The sequence below is a fragment of the Sylvia atricapilla genome, chromosome 2, assembly GCF_009819655.1.
Source record: "Sylvia atricapilla isolate bSylAtr1 chromosome 2, bSylAtr1.pri, whole genome shotgun sequence".
In the NCBI taxonomy this organism is placed as follows: Eukaryota; Metazoa; Chordata; class Aves; order Passeriformes; family Sylviidae; genus Sylvia; species Sylvia atricapilla.
In genome coordinates, this window is record NC_089141.1 from 42,961,225 (window position 1) to 42,982,527 (window position 21,303).

The 21,303-nt window shown below is 42.5% G+C and overlaps 2 protein-coding genes across 2 annotated transcripts in view; one reads left to right on the forward strand and one right to left on the reverse strand.

Annotated features, from left to right (window-relative positions):
- CRYL1 (crystallin lambda 1) overlaps nt 1–12,519 on the reverse strand; it is a 50,548-nt gene extending 38,029 nt beyond the window's left edge. Inside the window, exons 1-3 of the mRNA XM_066313043.1 lie at nt 12,473–12,519; nt 9,696–9,803; nt 2,815–2,941 (exon numbers count right to left, since the gene is read on the reverse strand). Of these exons, the coding sequence (XP_066169140.1) occupies nt 2,815–2,941; nt 9,696–9,803; nt 12,473–12,504 (267 nt within the window). The 5' untranslated portion in view covers nt 12,505–12,519. The remainder of the gene's footprint in view (nt 1–2,814; nt 2,942–9,695; nt 9,804–12,472) is intronic.
- A 6,866-nt stretch (nt 12,520–19,385) lies between these two features.
- Nucleotides 19,386–21,303, forward strand: part of IFT88 (intraflagellar transport 88) — a 41,092-nt gene continuing 39,174 nt past the window's right edge. Inside the window, 3 exon segments of the mRNA XM_066313046.1 lie at nt 19,386–19,475; nt 20,419–20,481; nt 20,605–20,661. Of these exon segments, the coding sequence (XP_066169143.1) occupies nt 19,386–19,475; nt 20,419–20,481; nt 20,605–20,661 (210 nt within the window).

The following is a 21,303-nucleotide window of genomic DNA, read 5'->3' on the forward strand; positions in this document are numbered from 1 at the left end:
TATCTTCACTGATATAACCAAGCAAGTTCCATTTTTTACTACTTTATCCTATCTGTTTTAAGTTATGTCCTATGGAAACTACATGGAAGGCAATTGTCTGAAGAATTTACTCATGGAGGGCAAACATCAAGAAGTTTTTTAAAGCTTTAAATGGACTTATTCTACAAAGGCCAGATTTGAAAAGAAGTTAAAATTTAACCAACTGAAATCCAGGGTAAAGAAATGCAGGTCTCATGAAAATTTTGAAGTAAGCTAATCAATAGGTTATATCATTAAACATAAAAATTGAGTTATCTATATTCGACTAAGATTAATGCAACCAATATTTTATTTTTTAAGTAACTGAAAGTTAGAACACTTGTGCTCATAACTTACAATTGGTACATTTTGTCCTTCCATGTTCAAAGGTGCACTAAGCAGCATTTCTTAAATTTAATAGGGTTCAGCCATAAAGTAGTCTGCTCACTGCTGAAATAAGGCTGCGAGCCTAGATTGTTTCATTCTATTCCACCACCCTCTTTCAAGAGAAAATTAAAGTCTATTTCAAGTAAGTTGCCTGCTCACTTCCACCATGCATTTGTTAACACTTTGAATCAAACTCAACTTTAGGGCTATAGTTTGGAGAGCTGATACAAATAGTGCCAACCATGTTTCACACGTATGACTTGTTATTCATGGGCATACTGCAGCTATTTTGTTTATTTTTATTGATACACTAAACAACTACATGTTTGGAGACATCAAGAGGGCCAAGGGAACATAAAATAGTGCAGAAAGCTGGAGCATGCTGCTGCTGTTAGGAGACTACCAACACAACACTGCTGTCTTCAGCCACCTGAAAGGAACACACAGGTTCTCTGATGTGCAGGCTGGTAGGACAGCAGGCAAGAGACTGAAGTTGCAAGAGACATCCAATTAGATATTTGGGAAAAGTTGCACAATGACAGTAATCAAACATTGTAACAAGTTACCCATAGAGACCAGAAGTATTTATCCAAAACTCAACTGCACAAGTTCTGTGCAAGTTGATGCAAGTTGGTCCTGCAATGGGTTGGGCCAGATGACTTCCACAGGTTCCTTCTAACAGAAAATTACTTTGATTTTGAAATGTTTGCCCAATGCCCATTTTGTAAATGAACAGATAGTGATGGAGAAGGATGCAGGCCTTGATTTAATCTGACATGGCATGCCAAAGACCCTCTCTCATGGGACCAACAGCATACCAAAACTTAACATCCCTGCCACAGCAACAAGACCCAAGAACTCCATCACAGCTTCACAACAAGATGGTAAAATAGAAGTCAGAATGCTAAAAAGATACAAAGTTGGCACTAAGAAGGTTCAATCAGATCCTTACAGGTAGCATATGGAGAAAGTAAGAACACTATATGGATATACCAGGTAGTAAGAAACAGCAAAAAAACCCAAGAAGAACTGTGAGAATACTGGAAACAAGAAGGCAGCCTTCACAAGCAGCAGGTAGGAAGAACAATCAGTTCTTACTCACTAGAATAGGCTGGCTAGTGCTGTTTCATAGATAGCTGTGCCCACTGTTACATCCATTCACAAATGACCTAAAAGCTGGCCATCATTATAACAGCCACAAACATTTGCAGAAGGACTTTACAAGACTGAGTGATTAGACAATAAATTTGCAAATTAAACTCAGCAGAATTAGGTAATACATGCATGAACACAATACTATGAACCAACAAGTTCTGAGCTCATTAGTGATGGAAGAGTAAGATACTGGGGGTCACAATATATAGTGTCATGTTATGAAGAAAAGGCCTGAACACAAAACAGTGTACCACTGTAAAAATCTAGAGTACATTCACACTTTGACTTCTGTGTGAGGCTCCACCCTGCCTCCCATTCTGTCCTCCTCACTTCACCAAACTGGGAGGAATAAAAGGTGCTCTTTCAGTGGAATTATTATCAGGAAGTCTGTGCTCTTTCAGTTCAATTTGTTATTAGGGTTCTGTTGCAGCTGATCAGACTGGGAATTTGCAGCCTGAAACAGTGTAAGTTATAAACTTGAGTGCAGCACAAATATATGTAGAGACAGCTAAAGGTACAACACTGGAATAATACTGGGGAGCTATATACAGTAGAAGATGCCAATCCTAATGAAAACTCATTCATACTTTATTCTAGAAATGGTCCCAGATTAGCCTATTCTCTGCACTTATGTCCAATCCAGTAAGCATATTAATAACTAAGCAGCCACTAACTATCAGGTCTAGTAGTTCATTCAGCTTGTTCCCCATTCCAATTTTACTTAGCAGCACAGATTTCAAACATATGTTATCAACCCTGGTTTTAATACCCTAACACTCTGGGATAGCTGTGTTTGGCTACAGCACTGCCCCACAGACAGAATAGTCACCCTGTATGTCATACTCCTTGCCTTCATTAGGTACCTGGAGAGGAAAAAACACATTTTAGACCCAGTTCTAGAACGTGTGGCACTCCCTAAGAAATAATCTGTCCCCCAAAATCTCCTGCCAACTTTCACTTCACATTCATCCTTTTAACAGGTACGGTCATTATTCTACATGGACGTCAGCAATTCCCTCTCAGCTTAGCTGCCAGCCTCTTCCCCCGTAACACAGAATAAACTTGCAAGGACTAGTGTAGGGAAATTCTGCAAAGAGGCATGATCTCCCACGTCAGGATACCAGGCTAGAAAGAACTTTAACAAGCATGACTATAATCCTTATGGGGTCAGGGAGTTGAACTCTCCAGTGCCCATAGCACAGCTTTAATCATCTTTCTGAACCGTTTGCTAGGAGTTAGCAAATCTTTGCTTACCTGAATGAAAGTAGCACCCTCTGCTGCTGCCTTCAGGTCTGTACAGACGCTAATGAGAGCAAACTGCTGGTCTGCACTCAAAGCTCCTTTCAGGACTCCTGACTTCTCCATCTCTTTCATTTGTTCGCTGACAGAAACAACATAGACTCATTTAAACACTTTAGCATTGTTGAGCCACCATCAATTTTTTAAAAAAACTTCTTAACAAACCACATACTGTACTATTTGTCATGCCACTGCATACATCCAAATTCAAAAATATAAAGGTTAATTTCAGTCATTTCTCCTTCCTCCCCTATCTTATCAAAGGTTTTTCTTCTCCTCAAGCACAGACAGCGCCAATATCTACACCTGGATGCAAGACTGTCACCACTTCAAATTTGTTTTAAATGGTGCACAATCAGCAAAAGGGTGGTTTTGCTCATACTTAATGGGAAGCAAGGTCCCTTTAATATACTTCATCTAGTTTTACAAACAGCTCTTTTGCTACAAAGCCTCACTGTAGGAACACCTCTTTACCAGTATAGAAACAAATAAATACATTCAATACAGGCATGAGTCCTTCCTAAAAACCATCTCACTACATTTTGGGTTTTTTAATGACTACAGAATAAGTGTTGAAAAATTCAAATAGTTACTATACTTGAAATGAATGCTCAAGTACACACTGAGGCTGGGAGAGGACATGCCATTTCTCCAGAAACGGTTCCCGCAGTTTGAAGCCCTCAAACATCCAGAACAAGCAAGCCATTTTTTAAAACTATTACAAGCCACTTAGAGGAACAATGGCCACAGAAATTAGTTGGGATTAAACTGTCTAATCACAATCAACCTAAAGCTCTATGATGTAGTCTTTATTATGGTTAATTCAGTTCCATTTTCATCAGTTTCAAGACAGAACTCCTCTGAGCCTCTGGCTATTGTTCAGCAAAAACTGCTCATCCCCATGAAGACACGAGGAAATTGACCTAATGAACAGTAGTAACCAAAAAAATTCCTTTATTCTTACTACCAACTTAATTAAAGGACACAGCAAATGGATGGCTGAAAAGCACAGACTTCTACTTCTTAAGCAATTTATGGCAAAGAATAGGAAAGAGGGATCTTCAGCTTCCTTTCCCAAGGTCACAGCATGCTGGGCAGAAACTTCAACACTTAAGGTTTCCAGCACTAAAGGTGCCAGTGCTCCATCTGGAAAGAAACAGGTGCCCTAAGCTAGAGATACCAAACTTCTGGTTCCCTCACACCTTATGAGGCAAGATGAGTAATTCAAAAGGTCTTTACTATCCACTAGTTAGAAGTTCATTTCCCAGGTGCTCTTGCCCATATCCAGCATACTCTTGCTCACATGCTTGAAAAAAAACCCCAAACCAAACTAAAAAAACACACAAAACAAAACAAAAGTTACATTTTAAGAGATCATATCAGAATTACTTCCTTCTTTGAAGTAGAGGGTGAAGCTCTTGTTCACTCTCATTGCAATACTACATTTGTCTCATCCTCCCAGGTTCTCCAAAATTACCGTACATGATCGGTGACTGAACAATTCAAAAAAGCTCGAGTCACAGATCTGGCTTGAGATCTGGCTTGTATTTTTCTTCCCCAAGCTCTTGCAGAAGCTTGAAGTACCCATCTCCTGTTCCATATCTTTCCTTCTCTGCCAGTGATAACCATCCCGCATTTCTGCTTTTCTGTCATAAACAGCTAACAATACAGGATGCACTCCAAATACCATTTCTAAGTTAACCTCCAAAACTACCATCATCACCTTTGGAATTTGAGGCTGGATTGACCTTTTTTACTCCTTAACAAAAACCATTACTTTTAACATAACCAATCTTCATATTAGCCATGCATTTAGGTCAGTTAAAACATGGAGCAAGAAATGTCATTACTTGAATTTTGGCTTTCCTTCCTAGAAAATTTTCATTTTTTGCACCTATTGCCATTCTGGTTGTTTTGTTCCAGAAAAAAAGTTCTAGTCTTTCAAACACTAAACCATCTTTATATTTCTATGGGGTATTAGGTTGCTACGGCACTGTGGGAAACCACCATTCCCTGAGACCATATATTAAGACGCAAAGGTTTGTACATACAGCAGTGCACCACTGACCTCTACTGGATGACTTTTTAACGATGACAGCCTAAATTCTTAGGACATCGCCCCTAGGATGACCCTGAACTACGGTCATTGCAGCCACATCCATAACTTCACTCTGCAGCTGTATTGTGTGTGCAGCTCAGAGACTTTCACTCAATACCTGCAAGGTCTTTGAAGAATGAAGAATTCACACCCATAAGAAAATACTACTTCCTTTTTGAGCTTATGCTTCATCTACCTCCAGAGTTTTACTGTTGTACCTGTCTGCCCCACAGCACTATTCTGACAACTGGGCTAGTATTTTCTTCAGGATAAGGCATCCAATCTATGGGAACTATCCCAATCACATAAAATGCCTGAAATGCTTCTGGTTACAAATCCTACTCTACAAGTCTTTACAAGAAGGACCCTGAAAGCATTTAACTCATCTTGTTCATACCCCACTTGCCTCACCTTTATCCACAGCCACTACTGGGAAGTTGTACTCAGCACACACTGTTGTGATCAGCAAATACTTAATAGAATTAAGACTGCTTAATCACAACCATACTGCTCACACTAACAGGAAGGAAGAGAAGAAAACACCAGCCCTGTTCTTCACAAGTTCTGCCAGCTGCTGTTGCCCAAAGACTAGAACTATTCACCAGTCAATCCACTACCATCTAGAGATGTCTGATAAATTAGATAGTAGCTGGTGAAAACAAACCAACAAACCAAAACATCACTGGTCCCATATGTTTAGCCTGACACAGAATAGACCAAGGAGGTTTTGTGTAGCCAAGCTGGAAAGCTTTCAGGAAAGGAGATCTCACCGACTCCTTGGACAGCCTGTTACTCTGCATACCAGGCAAATGTGAGCACCATCACTGTTCTTAAAACACAACTTTACTAATTACACAAATCACCCTTACTGCAATCATATGTTCCAGCTGCCCAGGGGACTGGCTACCAAGCAGGAATGAGGTGAAAAGACATTTCCTTTTGGAGGTGTTTTCAACTCACTCAGACAGAACAGTCAGACAGAACCTTTGTGAAGGTGGAATCTATACCCTTCCAAAGCCTATCAATATGTTCTCTAGTTAGCTCTTCAAGTGAAGCAGTTTTACCACGCTAGTTAATTGCACTTTTGGGCATGGTGGGTGGGCAGAGATAAAAATCAAAATGTAGAATCAAGCCTACGATTTAGCACAACCTTAGTGTGCCAGCATCAGACACTCAGTATGCAACTGTGTTCTGAAAAGAATCATCTAGTTAGAAGTTCTCCCCTCAAAGGAGATATATAAAACTATCAAAGAAGACCTAAGCCAAGCTGCATTTTGCCCTTGATATATACAGGACCAATATGACAAAGCAAGACATAAGACAGACTGGAAGACTAAGCCAGTAAGCCTGGTAATTAATCAATCTTTACCAGCAGAATAACTATGTCTAGAACAATAGCACAGTAACTACTTGGAAAATTTTACATGTTACAAGAATCATAAATTTATTTTTGACAGAGAGGCACGCACTAAAGTATTTCTGCACCGTATGTTTTAGGACTACCTTCAGGAATAGGATACTACTTGTTACTCTAATTCTCAGTTTTTCAAAATTCAGCAATCTTGCATTCAAACCAGAGTCACACTAATGCAGAAAAAAGCATGCTGGATATGAAAAATTACATTTCCCAAGGCATGCTACTAGAGCATGCATTCAGTAGGTCCAGTGTGGTACAAGGGTGTTCATTAGTTTGGTTTCTTCAGCAGAACAAAAGGTTGTTCCATTAGAGCAGACCCCGAGATGTTCTGAATTTATACAAAAGGAAATGAGTTATAGGTCAACAGACTAAAAGGCAACCACACAAAGTAATTAAGTATCACTTCTGCCATCAAAGAAGTACCATCTCTTTTAGCAAAAAAAGTATTTGCTTTTTGGAGGGGAAAAGGAAAGCAAGTTACATCAAGTTCAGAGAACCAGTCACCAGCTCGCACTATCAAACAGACATTCCCTTGCTGCTCTCCTGTGAGCACACATTACCTGCTCAAGCTCCAACTCTTACAGAAGTATCACAGCAGTAACTTGTGAATTACTGCAGGTTGTGTGCTATGAAATGACTGCCAAGAAGTTTGACCATGTTTTGATAGATACAATCATTAAAAGAGTGGTTGAAAAAACTGTGTAGCTTGTATTCTTGTCACAACAGCTATGTTTCATGAAACTAGGCTTTTTAACTAGAGTGTTACAATAGCCAAAGTACACAAGTTAATTATAAGTTAAGAACATCTTATGTAAAAGGCAAAACCTGCCTTGAACTCAAGTGAACACGCCTTGAAACTTGGATGAACGGACAGGTGCCTCCTCAGCACTTTCACTCGTGACACCAAACTGGGAGGAGTGGCCAATACCCCAGAGGTCTGTGCAGCCCTTCAGAAGGACCTTGACAGGTTGTAGACATGGGCAGAGAGGAACCTTCTGAAATTCAACAAGGAATAACCCCAGGCACCAATACAGGCTGGAGGCCAACCTGCTGGAGAAGGACCTAAGGGTCCTGGTGCACAACAAGCTGTCCATGAGCCAGCAGTGCCCTCGTGGCCAAGATGACAGAGGGACACTGGGGTGCATTAGAAGAGCAGTCCCAGCAGGTTGAGGGGGGAGATCCTGCTCCTCTGCTCTGCCCTGGTGAGGCACATCTGGAGTGCTCTGTCCAGTTCTGGGCTCCTCAGTACACAGACAAAGACACAGAGGGTTATGAAGATGATTTAGGTGCCGGAGCATCTCTCCTACAAGGAAAGGCTGATGGAGTTTGGCCTGTTTAGCCTTGAGAAGAGACAACACAGAGGACCTCAACAATGTCTATAAGCATCTGAAATAGTGATGTCAAGAAATGGATCCAGGCTCTTCTCAGTGGTGCCAAGCAATAGGACAAGAGACAATAGTCAGAAACTGGAATACAGGAAGTTCCACCTGAACAAGAGAAAGAACTTCTTTAATGCAAGGGTAACTAAACACAGGAACAGCTCGCCCAGAAAGATTGTAGGGTCACTTTCATAAAGCTATTCAAAAGCTGTCTGGATACAAGGAGCTTTATAAAACCTTCCTTGAGCAGGAAAGTTATACTAGATGACCTCCAGAGCTCCCTTCAACCACTACCCATTCAGTGATTCTGTGAACTCCTACAGGAGAGCACATGCAGGCACACAACTGTACAGACCCACTCAAATAGGACTCTATCCTATTACTCATAACATTCTATACTTCATGTTTTCAAGCTGAAAACCTTGGAAGGCTAACATCCTCATCTTGTTATTACATATAGAAAAAATCTGGGGCAAGTGCTGGCTTTAGTAATGAACACCACAAAACTGCCAGCTAATAATCCAGAACCTCATCATGGCTATCACTATGACAGCAACTCTGAAAAAAATCAAAAGTTTGTGTCATCTAAGTGATGCAACAGAGATGTTTGGTCTAACATCTACCTGGAAAGAAAAAGAAGAGGGGATAGATTTTCCCTTTTTTTGTTATCAAGCCTTTTTTTAGCAGATCTCACTAGATATCACACACTGTTAACTTCTGAATGCCAACAACTGAACTGATCTACAAGGTGTTCCTGAAGTCACTCCTGTTTGCTTTAAGGCTTTTTACAGAAAACAATTAGGATGCAACACGCCACAACCTTTTTTAAGGGGCACCTTATACCCCATACAGCTGACACACAAGCTGACATTATGTCATGAGGATTCATGAAGTGAGAGCTGATGCATGTAGGCTGATGCTAATTGTGAAGACATCTGAAGTCCAGCATTAAATCCTGACACAGCAACATAAGGTTGTGCACAGAACCACTTTATAAATGTACTTTCAACCTCTCTCACAGGCAGATAAAAGCTGTTTTTTCATGCCCAGCAAGAAGACAGTGCATAGGACCAAGCAGACATTCCTTCTAACACAAGAACTAAGGGTCAAAGCAACTTAGGTGCCAGGTTCAAAACAAACACAAGGGAATGGCTCCTCACGCAGCGAGCAGTAAATCTGCAGAACATAAAGTCCTTTGGTAAGGAGGCCACAGAAGTATTTTTATCAGTTCAAGGGAAGGTGAGAGAAACACTTGGAAGAAATCCAGTAAAGAGTGACTGAATAGGTAATTAACTTGTTGGCATTGAAGGTTGGGGGAAGGGAGCAGACAGGCAAAGACTTGAACTTGCAGCTCATGTAGCAGCAAAAGCAGGAGGCTTTAGCCACAGTGCCATGGGCAACAGAAGACCCCAGAAGAGGCCTCCTGGACTCAGCTGGTGTGAGTGATGTGACCTTCACACCCTCAAACTGGCACTCCTTCTCCATAGATGTTTTCTACTTCAACTATAACTGATCAGTGACACTAGCAACTTGTTCTCCTAGGATGGAAAACAACCAATTTAAGAGTATAAAACCCAGTCATAAAATGCTAGCAATTGTAGCAGGGCTTCTCAGCAATCCATCTTCACCTACCTCCACTTTGAAAGGGTCGTTGTTGTCTTTCTGTGCAAAAACTCTTAACTTCACATATTTTAAATATAGCATTATTTTTATAAATTGAATTTAAATTTAAAATTTTGAATAACTTAAAAATTAAATTTCTCTTCAGAAGTGTCAGTGACACTTGGAAGCACAGATCTCAGCCTGTACTTTCAAGTTAGAGCCTTCTTCAAAGCCTAAAATCTATGCTCCCAGAAATAACAAGATATGGCTATGCATTCATAATTGTAAAAATCCCACAGTTTCATTCCAACCCCAGTAATTTCAAGTCAGGTTAACCTACCGAATATTTTCCAGTGCACTTGTTAGCTGCTGTTGTGCAATATCATAAAGTTTCACTTTGAAGCCTGCAGCAGCAAACACCATGGCCCAGCTGCGACCAATGAGTCCACTGCAAAAAAAACAAAAAAACAAAAACCAAACAATCAATCAATGAATAAACCAGGATTTAATAGGGGGAACGAGATCTTGAAAGTGTTGAAAAAGCCAAACCAGAGCTTGGACACTTCAATATTTGACAAAAAGATCAGTTACATACTGATGAGAAACAAATCTCTCTAACAGATAAATCCCCTTTGCTGGATGTGTACAGCAGCTTCTCTAAAAGCTGGAACGAAAATAATGGGGAAGAAAAAACCCAAAGCATAACAGAAAAAGGAGAGCAGAATTCAAATAGGAGGAACTACTACTTGGGGATACTGGATTCAATCACCAACAGTTTTGTCAGTCACAAGCTAAAACTGGAGCTGATTAAGGCATTTATGTTACAGAGATTTGGTCGGTTCATAGACTGAAGACAGGCAGCAGTCCACTGATCCCAGTCTGCAGGATCCTGCTCCGGAGGTGATCAGAAAACCCAAGGCCCAGCTACTCAAGTCACAGGCCCTCAGCAATTCAGAAAGTACCACAAGCACATAAAAAGGGGAAAAAATCTCAACTGAGCATGGGTTTGATACTATTTTTCCACCTAGCCACCTCTAGCACTACCTTTATTTTTAGATGAAGCATTAATCATGCTGGATACACACAGGAGCAGTCTGCCTACATCTTTTGGTGAAATCATATTACTGAGCAATTCAGGGACGAAATATGTAGTAACTGACAATTTTATTATCTCTCTTAAAGCAATGCAGGTTTTAACTTCATTAGATATGTAGCAGGCAGCAGTCTTTTCAAAAGGAAGCACCAAGGCACAGTGTCACAAGCTTAAGTAAACCTGAAATCACAAAAAAATTAGGAAAAAAATTATAACAGAGGCAAGATCAGAACTCCATATCCATGACTGTTACAGTGGGGATTTTGATAATTACATGCATTTCCTCTTACTTCCAAGATCACTGTATTTGCAGCATTAAACTTTAGTGATCTCTGGCAACTGAAAAATTCAAGGCTATTAGGGCATCAGTAAAAGATTAAAGGGGAGCAAAAGTCAGAGATAAAGTAATAAGGTAGATGAGAAAAGCAGGAAGAAAAAACAGGAACATGCTCAGCCTTTGGTTTAACTATGTATTTTAAAAAAGGATCAAAATAGGAAGTTTCAAGAAATAGCAGGAATCAGTGGAAATAACTGGGACAAAAAAAACAAAAAAAGTGAAGCTTTGCATTTAGTGCTGCTAAGCACAGAGTAAGGTCTCACTCAAAACCTACCACTTAAAACTAAAAATAAACAGCTTCTCTGTAGTAAGCCCAGAGCTCATCAATTCTGAGGCAAGCAACAGAACAAACTTACAGAATAGGCACGGTCAAGGTTTGTTCGCTACTGTAGCCTCCTGGCTAACCAGTATTTGTAAAAAAAAAGCATTTGAATCACTTCAACCTGACATAAGCATATCTGAGCTACCAGTACCTTTAGGAAATAGCATAACCTCTCTAAACTGCACTTATAAATTAAATTTTCTTAAAACACACAAAATTTTTTCTTTCACTTTAACTCGGGTTTTTAGGATTGAGGGTTTTGCTTTTGAACCACAGAGCACAAAAAGCGAGTTGATGGTAGGTATCAGGCCTGCACCATTACTGCATTGTACATGACAGCATCATTACAACCTGCTGTTAGCATAGCTGACCCCAAGACAGTGCTTTTAGACACTTTAGGCACTGTCATTTTAAGCCCAGTGATAGATAAAGTATCTATCTTCAGGAAGATAGAACAACCACATCTGCTCACACAACTTCTGCAGGTGCTACCAAAACCTGCAGTAGTGCCTCAGGAGCCACAGCAGGCAAGTTTCTGTGAGCACCAGCAGTAGGAGCCAGTTTGGTCAGTGTCACACAGCAGCACCGGGACTCCCACCTGAGGCTTCAAGCAGTCGTGCTAATAGCGTTTGCTGCAGCCCACGCTTGTAGCATCACTGTGCAGGGGTGCACAGGGGACTGTTACTATCTCGCACGTATCTCCGCTCCCCTCCAGACTCTTGTTCAAGAACTATAGATTCAGTTCAATGAGAAGATGAAACAATGCCACGAGCCAGAAATATTGCGGACTTTTGTGGCAAGTTAATATCACTTCAGGAGTTTCTAAGGCTAATTTAGGAGTTTCCCGACATAGCTGACAAACAGGATGTTAAGCAGTGCTTAGACTTCTCCACTCCTCTCGCACTTACACACATACACAAGGCATTGCAATGAAAAGGGACAGCAGCCTTTCGGACCTAAAGGGTGACTTACTTCGGTAAAGATGTTTATTTGCTGTTTGTGTTCAAGTAGCACAGAGCTGTCAGGTGCTTAAACAAAGAGCACTCTAAGTAGAGCCAAGCAGGTGCATCCCCCCTCACTTCCCGAGATCCAGCAGCAGCGCGCCCCCGCAGCCGGGCAAAACCCACCGCCCGCCCGGAGCCAGCACCTCGCTGTCACATCCGACGGCTGCAGCACTGGGGACAGCTGAGGCACGGCCGTACCCGGCACCGAGTCCCCAGACCCCCTCCCCGCAAGCCGGGCCGAGCCGGGAGACGGCGCCCAAGCCCCTTCGCACGCCGCGGGCATCCGTCCTACAGGCTCCGCGCCGGGCTGGCACCTCCTCCCGGGGCGCTGCCCCCGCCCGCGGGCGACGAGAGCCTTTACCTGCCGATGATGGCAACCTGCGAGGGCTCCATGGCTGCGGCGGCCGCGACTGGCAGACACGGGACGGGCAGCGGGATCAGCCACCTCTGCCCTGTGCCGGCCCGCCCCGCCCGCGGCTCCCGCCATGTCACGGCCGCCCATTGGCTCCGCGGCCGTCACCGCCCCGGGGGCGGGGCCGGGGCGGGGCCTGGGCAGGGCCGGGGGCCTGGGGGGTAGGCGGGGCCTGGGGCGGGGCCTGGGGCGGGTGGGCGGGGGCCTGGGGCGGGTGGGCGGGGGCCTGGGGCGGGTGGGCGGGGCCGTGGGCGGGTGGGCGGGGCCTGGGGCGGGTGGGCGGGGCCTGGGGCGGGTGGGCGGGGCCGGAGTGTCTCCCACGGCCGCAGCCCCCGGGTCCCGCCCCCGCCGCTCCCCAGGCACGGAGAGAAAACATTTTAAACGCTTAATTTGTATCAAAGATTATGTTAATGTACTCCTAATATAGCCAAGAAATAATTTTAAGTTTTATTGTCTTTCTGAAAAAAAGCCCAAACTGTTGTACAGTAATATATTTGATCCCAGAATAAAGGTTTGGTAGTTACTGATGAATTCCAGTGAACCTTTGCCTATCGCTTGAAACTTTGCTCAGCTTATCATTTGTTCTGCTCTCCAAGGAAAAAAAAATAAGGCCAACATAATAATTTGGTACATCTGCCCTCTCACTGGCACTTTGCTAATTCCAGTCACATTCAACAACGAGATGGAGAAGTCAAAATTATATATTCATGAAGACTGCTCAACAGATAGCAGGCAGAAAACCAAACTATTATCTCCCTGGCCACCTGACCTTAACACCACCGATGTAACCTGAGATATGCCAATAGCTGGGCATTGTTAGTGGAGTAAAATGGCAGTAAACCAGGCCGTGGGAAGATTTAAGGCAGTGGGACAGAAGAGTGTAAGGATGCTGTGCCACTTCTGCTGCTCAGGGCTTATGTAGACTGGTGTAGAAAGCAGCATTTTAAGGTTTTACAAATTTTGCTCCTTTGCAGACTAATTCAAAATGGCATGACTTGGCACATTCTCTAAACACAAATACCTTGTATAGCCAGAGCATAACTGAAGCTAACAGTGTACATTTACTTCGTGAACTCAGGTTTTTACTTCAAAGAAAAAAATTGTACATTCCTAGAACAAAAAAGTAATGTCACCTGGGCTTGAGAAAAATGGCCTTCAGAACAACTTTACCATCATTTCCACTTTGAAGTACTTACTGGTTATTTCAATACTCTTTGACCTCCTGAGATGTGTATTTATACCTTACTTGTCATCAGCAATAGACTAAGAGACAAAAGCCACTGCAGATCTGCAAATGGACCCAGAGAATTAAAAGCTCAGTTTGGGAGTGTTACTGCAAGGGTTTGAGAGCTAATCACAGCTGTGATAAAAACAGTTTCAAGGGCCTTTTAGTTCTAGGGGTGAACAAAACAAATCTATGGCAATGAAATTAGAACAATATTGTTGTTGTTGTTGTTGTTATCCATATATTAGTGACAAAGCCCCATAGCTCTGCATTACTTAATCAAAATTAGGGTATGACCATAGCCACATTCCCAGCATCTTCAGTGATCAGACACACTGATATGTCCAAACTAGATCAAAAGGGGAGAGAGAAGTTTGCAAGAAAAAGGAAAGAATAAATAGTAAAATTCTCAGAAGTGTAAATCAAGGGAAGAAAATATTATTTAAAAAACAAAGTAGAAGTTTAATTTTTGTGTAGTAGCATAAGAATTTTAGGCCCAGTTCTTGTGTCTCCATGAGTTAGGGGCAGTCATTCTCCTCCCTCTTCTGCAATTCACATGGGAAGGACAAGGTGCTGTAAGCCCCGAAACATCCAAAACCATAACCAACCAATAACACGGTGAAAGGACTTGGGCTCCATTAGGGAATGAAAAGTAGAGCCTGTACTGGCAGCAGGAGAGGCCCAGGTGGAGCAAATAGGCACTCACCAGTATATGTATTGTTTCTTCAAAGCCAAATAGGCATAGAGGCAGATTTGACTTGTGTTGGGAGCTGCACAGCTGATCCCTCTATGTTTTTACTTTCTTTCTATGGAGCTTCCTCCTGTGCTGCCCCACGGGCAGAGCTGAAATCTGCTACTGGTCACAGAGGGGTGGATTTACTGCAGGGGAGAAGCAGGGTGGTATAAAAGGGTCGTGTAATAAGCAAGGGGAAATAACTCTCACTAGTTCTGAGCCATGGGGATGTGGAATATGAAGGAGATGGGAATTCCCCCTTGGAGAAAATAAAGGAATGGTATGCTTTTAAAATACAGAGAGTTCTAGCCTGAGCTTGTAGTGTGGAATAAAAACAGAGGCATAGTTCACATTTGTTAAGTATTAGATCTGTTTAATACATTACTTGTTCACCAGAGAAGCCAGAAAGCACATTATTTGGTAATGGACTATGATCTGTTGCTACTACATACAGATGGTTCAAGAAATGTAATGCCTTAAAAAGATATCTTTAATTAATAATTTTATTGCTGTTCTGTAGAGCTCTAACTAATGTTTTGCATACTGTGTTATAACTAGTGGTTACATTGAAATGATGTTACAATTAAAACTCTAATTTTAATTATTGTTAGTAGTTTGTGCTGTTAATTTGGGTGGTCTTTCAAAGTGCAGATGGCGTGATGCAAATACTACCAGTATTGTTAAAATGCTGATTCTTTAAGAAGCAATCTGAAGAAATAAGAAAGTAAAAAGTAATAAAGTAGATACTACTAAAGCACAGTTCAACAAAATTAGATAGAATTATACAGTTCAATAGTAAAAGTACCTGTTAAGAAGATAATTTTCATGTTGCAAATGCATTTTAAACCCAAACTACAACATATAGCACAACATAGAAAGGGACATGGTGTGATCCTTTGGATGTCTTGTACAGGGCCAGAAGCTGGACTTCGATGATCCTTGTGGATCCCTTCCAATTCACATATTCTGTGGTCTTATATACATTATTTTGTTTTCAAACAGTATACTGAATGGATGCATTAGGTCCTCGAGGAGGAGTTAAATGCAGCTTCACTGTTTGTGGCAGTCAAGCTACTTAAATGGTTTCTGCATGACAGCAAGAAATCCCAAAGACCTGATCAGTCCAGAATTCAGTTCTAGAAAAATATTTTTTTAAAGATTACAGTGGGAGAATTACATTTTCAATTCAGAAAAACACCAATCAGTGTTTGATCAGACGAACAGTTAACTGGCAGAGCAAGGGTAAGGTACACACTAACAGCGATTACAAAAGGTACACACTAACAGCAATTATAACAGGCAGACCATGGCCAGTAACCCCTGAACCCAAATTAGTAGGTCCTGGAACAGGACTCAGTTTGTCTGAGTCCTTATTTGCAAAGTTACCACTGGAAAAAGGCAGATACACCATGTATTGAAAGGCAAAGAAATTTCTATTTAAGAGTATAGCTTCATGGTCTCTTGAATCTGTCTTAAATTTTCACTGAATTCACTGGATCAGGTACTTGATGTCTTGAATAGTGACTGAAGGAAAACCTCATCAGATTAGCAGTTTGCTTCAGCTGCACAAGTATGTAACCTGATGCCAGTCAGAGGACTGATGTGGAGCATTTAGTCATGGTTTAATCCAACTTAAAATGATCGGGAATTTAAAGCATACAATGTTACTTGGACTCTACACTAAATTTACTTTAGTTTTTTGTGGGGTATTTTTTGTGGTTTTTTGTTTTGTTTTGTTTGGCAATTTCACTTTCTAGATTGCCCTCTAGATTTAGCCAACAAATACAATTACATCATCTTAACCATTACTTACTGTTTCTTACTGTAACATCATCTAGTTAGGTGATGTCTGATGATCACAACCCATGAATCCTTACTCATGGACAAGCCCTGTGTTGCCACAAAAGAACCTGAGATATTGAGGGTTTGTGTGAAATCTTCATGTATTAAGGTGTATTTATACTTCATAGCACCAGAAAAAACCCCCACCACAACCCTGTTGATTGACACAGCTTTTAGAAATATGACCGAAGTCATTGAGAGGCTCATATTCTTGTGAATATGTCAGAAGTAGCAGCTGGAATGCAAGGTCTCAGGACCTGGGCCAGGGCATGTTCCCAGTATGGTCAGAGTCCATACAGGCCAGGGGTACTTAAGGCTGAGTTTATATACCAAATTTTAGAGGGTAAGGACGTTTGACAATAGGAACATGGTCAGATTCCAGGGTTGCCTTGGCACCACTTCATTTACAAGTTAGATGCACTGCCTCCTTGACACAGTGCTTTCTTTTCACTGGCCTAGATATTTGGGCTGAAATGTCAGAATAGCACTTGGCACTAGTATGCCCAGGTCTCCAATATGGACAAGCTGGACACCAGAGCTAGGTCTCTTACTACACAATCTACCACAATTGCTCAGGTATATATTAATGCATCAATGAAAAAATTAATGCAACAATAAGAAAAACCTAAAAACCATAGGTTCAATTACATATGATGAGTCACAGGCAGAGAAAGAGGGGCTATAAATCTATATGTATTTCTTATGCTGAAGTTTATTATTTGTGGCAAGTAATGCAGCTGAAAACTTTTCCCACCCTAAGTCTGTTATTCTGCAAACTACTTGTACTCCAGAAAATTCAGGTATAAAGATTCTTGCGTCCAAGGTCTCAAGTCTCAGGTTTCTGTGTGAAAGTGGTTCATGCATGGAAGGTGAACAGGTTAATGAAAGAAGTGATAATGTCTTAATAATTCTTTATGTTATCTTTGTCTCTCTCATTGGGAGCAAGAGTAAAAAGACCTTTCGCTCAGTCCTCTGCACTTATCACTTCAGGAAGGACTTTGAGGCTGAAAGGTGAGCAGCAGAACACCCTGACATTGCATAATGTGCACAAACCCGGACCGTAAAAAGGGCGTTCTGACTCTACTGTATATTGTCATTGCAGCTTTCTTATGCTATTGACATAAGGCAATGGGGATTACAGCTGGTCCCATAAAACGTTTTCTCTCTCAGAAATACTGCAGGCATGTTCAGAGATCCCTTCTCTATTCTTTTTTCCATTTAGGCAATAGGAAACTTTCTCCAGAATAAAATTATTTGCCGCGAGCAAATCAGCTGATACTTGTCAGGGTTTCCAAAATATCAAGAGAAAGTAGTAAAGATGGCAGGGAGAATCGTCTTTTTATAAGCCAGTAGGGATTTTTAAAATTTCGTTTCAGAGGCTATGGCATATGGGAAGCTTTAACAACTTTGTGGTGTGTTTTTGTGGGGGGTTTTTTGTTTGGTTGTTGTTGTTGTTGTTTTTAACTGAGCCTTTCAGTTTGGAGAGCAGATTTCTCAGCCCATTGAAGAAATGGTGACGTTTTGGGTTGTAGTGGGTTGTACAGGAAGCGCGTGTCCAGGAGCTCGGCGGAGCTTTCCCTCCGCCCGCCCTCCGCGCCCCGAGCCGCAGGCCCGGCCCGCCCCCCGCGGCAGCTCCGCCCGCCCCCCGCGGCAGCTCCGCCCGCCCCTCGCTCCTCTCCGCCCGCCCCCCGCGGCAGCTCCGCCCGCCCCCCGCGGCAGCTCCGCCCGCCCCCCGCGGCAGCTCCGCCCGCCCCCCGCGGCAGCTCCGCCCGGCCCTCGCGGCAGCTCCGCCCGCCCCTCGCGGCAGCTCCGCCCTCCCCTCGCGGCAGCTCCGCCCGCCCCCCGCGGCAGCTCCGCCCGCCCCCCGCGGCAGCTCCGCCCGCCCCTCGCGGCAGCTCCGCCCGCCCCCCGCGGCAGCTCCGCCCGCCCCCCGCGGCAGCTCCGCCCTCCCCTCGCGGCAGCTCCGCCCGCCCCCCGCGGCAGCTCCGCCCGCCCCCCGCGGCAGCTCCGCCCGCCCCTCGCGGCAGCTCCGCCCGCCCGGGGCCGTGGCTCTGGCAGCGCCCGGCGCCGCCCGCGGTTCGCCCCGCCCGGGGCCGCGGTGCATGCGGGGAGCGCCGCCGTGTCCCGGGCAACGCCGCCCGGCCCCGAGCGCCCGGCGGGCCGCGGCCGAGCCGAGCCGAGCCGAGGGCGAGTCCCGCCCGTGCCGCGAGGCCGCCCCGCTCCGGGCGCGTCCCTCGCTGAAGGAAGCCGCGCCGGGAGCGGCTCGGCCGCGGGGCACCGCGCACGGCGGGGGAGCGACGGGGAACATCCTCCTCATCCTCCCCATCCTCCCCATGCTCCTCATCCTCCCGCTGCCGCTGCCCAGGAATCGTGCGCTTCGTCCTGCCGGAGGCTTGCCTGCGGAAGGGCATGTACTTCATGTTATCGATGAAAGCAAACGTTGCCTTTTTCGGGTTTTTTTGAAAACAGGTAGCCAGGCAGAGTGAGGCACCTCAGTGTCTGCGCTACGTGAGGGAGAGGCCACCGGGAGAACGCACCGTGTTAGACAGGGAAATACTGGTGGAGAAAGACTTTGGAACCGGGGCGTCTTTAATGCCAGCTTTTAAAACCCCTTTTAATTGAAATGGCTTCACTGTGGCTATGTTGAAGTTAGAAAGCGGGAGGAAAGGGAAAGGAAAGGTTCAAAGCAAGATGAAATACCTTCGTTAGACTTTCTACTATGACTATAGTTTGGCCTATAAAGACTAACTTTAGAATATGAGTTGTCTTAAACATGAGTTAGCTGACAGTGGGAAGATACCGTTCTAGAAGTAGTAATGTGGTTACTTGTTATTATAATTTAGTTTTAATGATAAACGTCTTTCAAACAATTTTAAATCATAATTATAACTGGTATAAGTATAAACAAACGTATCAATCCATGAAATGGTGCCGTTTAATATTGTTTATAGGCGAGTCCTAGTTTTTACATCTGATCAAACCAGTGTTTATATTTTGCACATTTAAATGTTTATATAAACCCACTGAGATAACATTTGGCATGTTAAATGTTCCACAGAAAAATGATGCAAAATGTGCATCTGGCTCCTGAGAATAATGAAGATGATCTTTATTCTGGCTACAATGACTATAATCCCATGTTTGACACAGAGGTAAAATGTTTGCTGCTCCCCGCCTTTCCCATTCATAGAATTTTAACTTAGAAGTACTAAGATAAGAATTTATGGGTATAGTACCATACAAGTTTACAACTGCTTTGAAATGGAATTTACTTTATTTAGCAAGAAACATTTGAAATTTCTCAGGGATCTTTTTGAATAGTTAATTCTTTGATAGCTTTTTATTCCAGCTAAACACTGATGCAGATCTCAACAGATCTAAGATGCCGTAATGGTTAGAATTTTTGAAATATAAAATCATAATTATTTTTAGGCACATTTAATGTGTTACTTCTCGGGCTGTGTGCAACAACAAGTTTTCTGACAAAAAGAGTCTCCTGAGTGCTCAGTAGGTCATTAACTTCCTACTGTGCTGCTGCTGGAGGAGCTCACAGTAGAATGGAATGCTACAGGTCTCTGTGCCTTTGGGTGGAGCATCTGGGATGTCTTAAAGTAGCCTTGCAGACCACTTTTGGGTAACAGTGATGTCATTTGGTCCAAACCCACTAGCAAGACTTGGTATCTTGTGTGAAATCCCGGAACTCAATTCATGGGAGTTGCTGCAGGACCTGAGAGACATGAGATGTTTTAATGTCTTGCATTGCAGTTGTTAATGTCAAATTTCAGAAACAACATAAGTAGTAAGCATCTGGATGGAAAAAGAAATTTGTGTTGTATTTTATGACTTTGGCTCTGTTTCCTCTGTGTTTTTAGAAAATAACGAGTTTTTACATTTCCTAATCTAAAATAACAAAAAAGATAGACAAATAATATATTTGTAATTTATTGTCAGTAAATCCTGTTTTTCAGTTATCTTCAAGTATTTTGTGAAGAATTTTTGATTTTTTAGCAAGCTGCTTTCAGTAGTCTGAAGGTTGTGGAATTGTGAGTTTGTGTATTGTGGTTTTAAAAGGCTTAATGCTTTTATCTTTTCTAGGATTTAGAAAATGATGTAGCTTTTCAACAGGCAGCAAGAACAAGTCATGGAAGAAGACCTCTTGTAAGTACCTTTTAAAACACTTTGCATTAATGTAGATCTTGCTATGTAGAAATACTAGTAATTGACACATACAGGTTTTAATTGGAGGGTTTTTTTTGTTTGATTCTTTTTTTTCCTACCTAGGTGACAGCCAATATTCCTGGTACATCAAGTCCAAGACCTCTAGCTACTGGATTTGGGGCAGGTTTTTGTTCTGTTGTATCCTTAATGAAAATGTCATTTGCAAAATATAAATGTACCATTTAATTCCACACACAAAGTGAGCCCTTCTGAATTAAGAATTTCATTCCAGTGAAGTGCATCTGTTCATTAGTTTTAATTCACAACGTTGCACTTGGTCAAGGCATGGTTACTAGTGTTTTTCTTTTCTCCTGAACCATTCTGCAAATCTTCTGTACTCTATAAGGCATTAGACTCCAAGGGTTCACTTGCAGGAGGAACTGAATAGGCTGTTATTTGGGCTAGTGAAAGCTTTCTAGAAGTTCAGGTGAAATCAAGTCTTGAAGAATATGGGCTCTAAAGCATCTCTAGTTGAATCAGAAAAAGTTGGTTGTGTTATTTGCTATACTTAGATGTACTGATAAAATAAATCTGCATGAAAATATAGCTTAAGAGATTAATACAGTGACAGATTTCATCGGCTCTACACGCAATTTTACTGAAGTATTTTGTGTAAATTTCTTGTTCAATTTCAAGGTAGCAATTTCAATAATTTATTAATGGAAAGTATGCTGCCTCAGATAATTTTCTATGTATTTCTTTTTAAAAGGGCTCACAGAAGTATCCAAAAACATAAAAAAAACCTTTATTGTGAATTTGTGC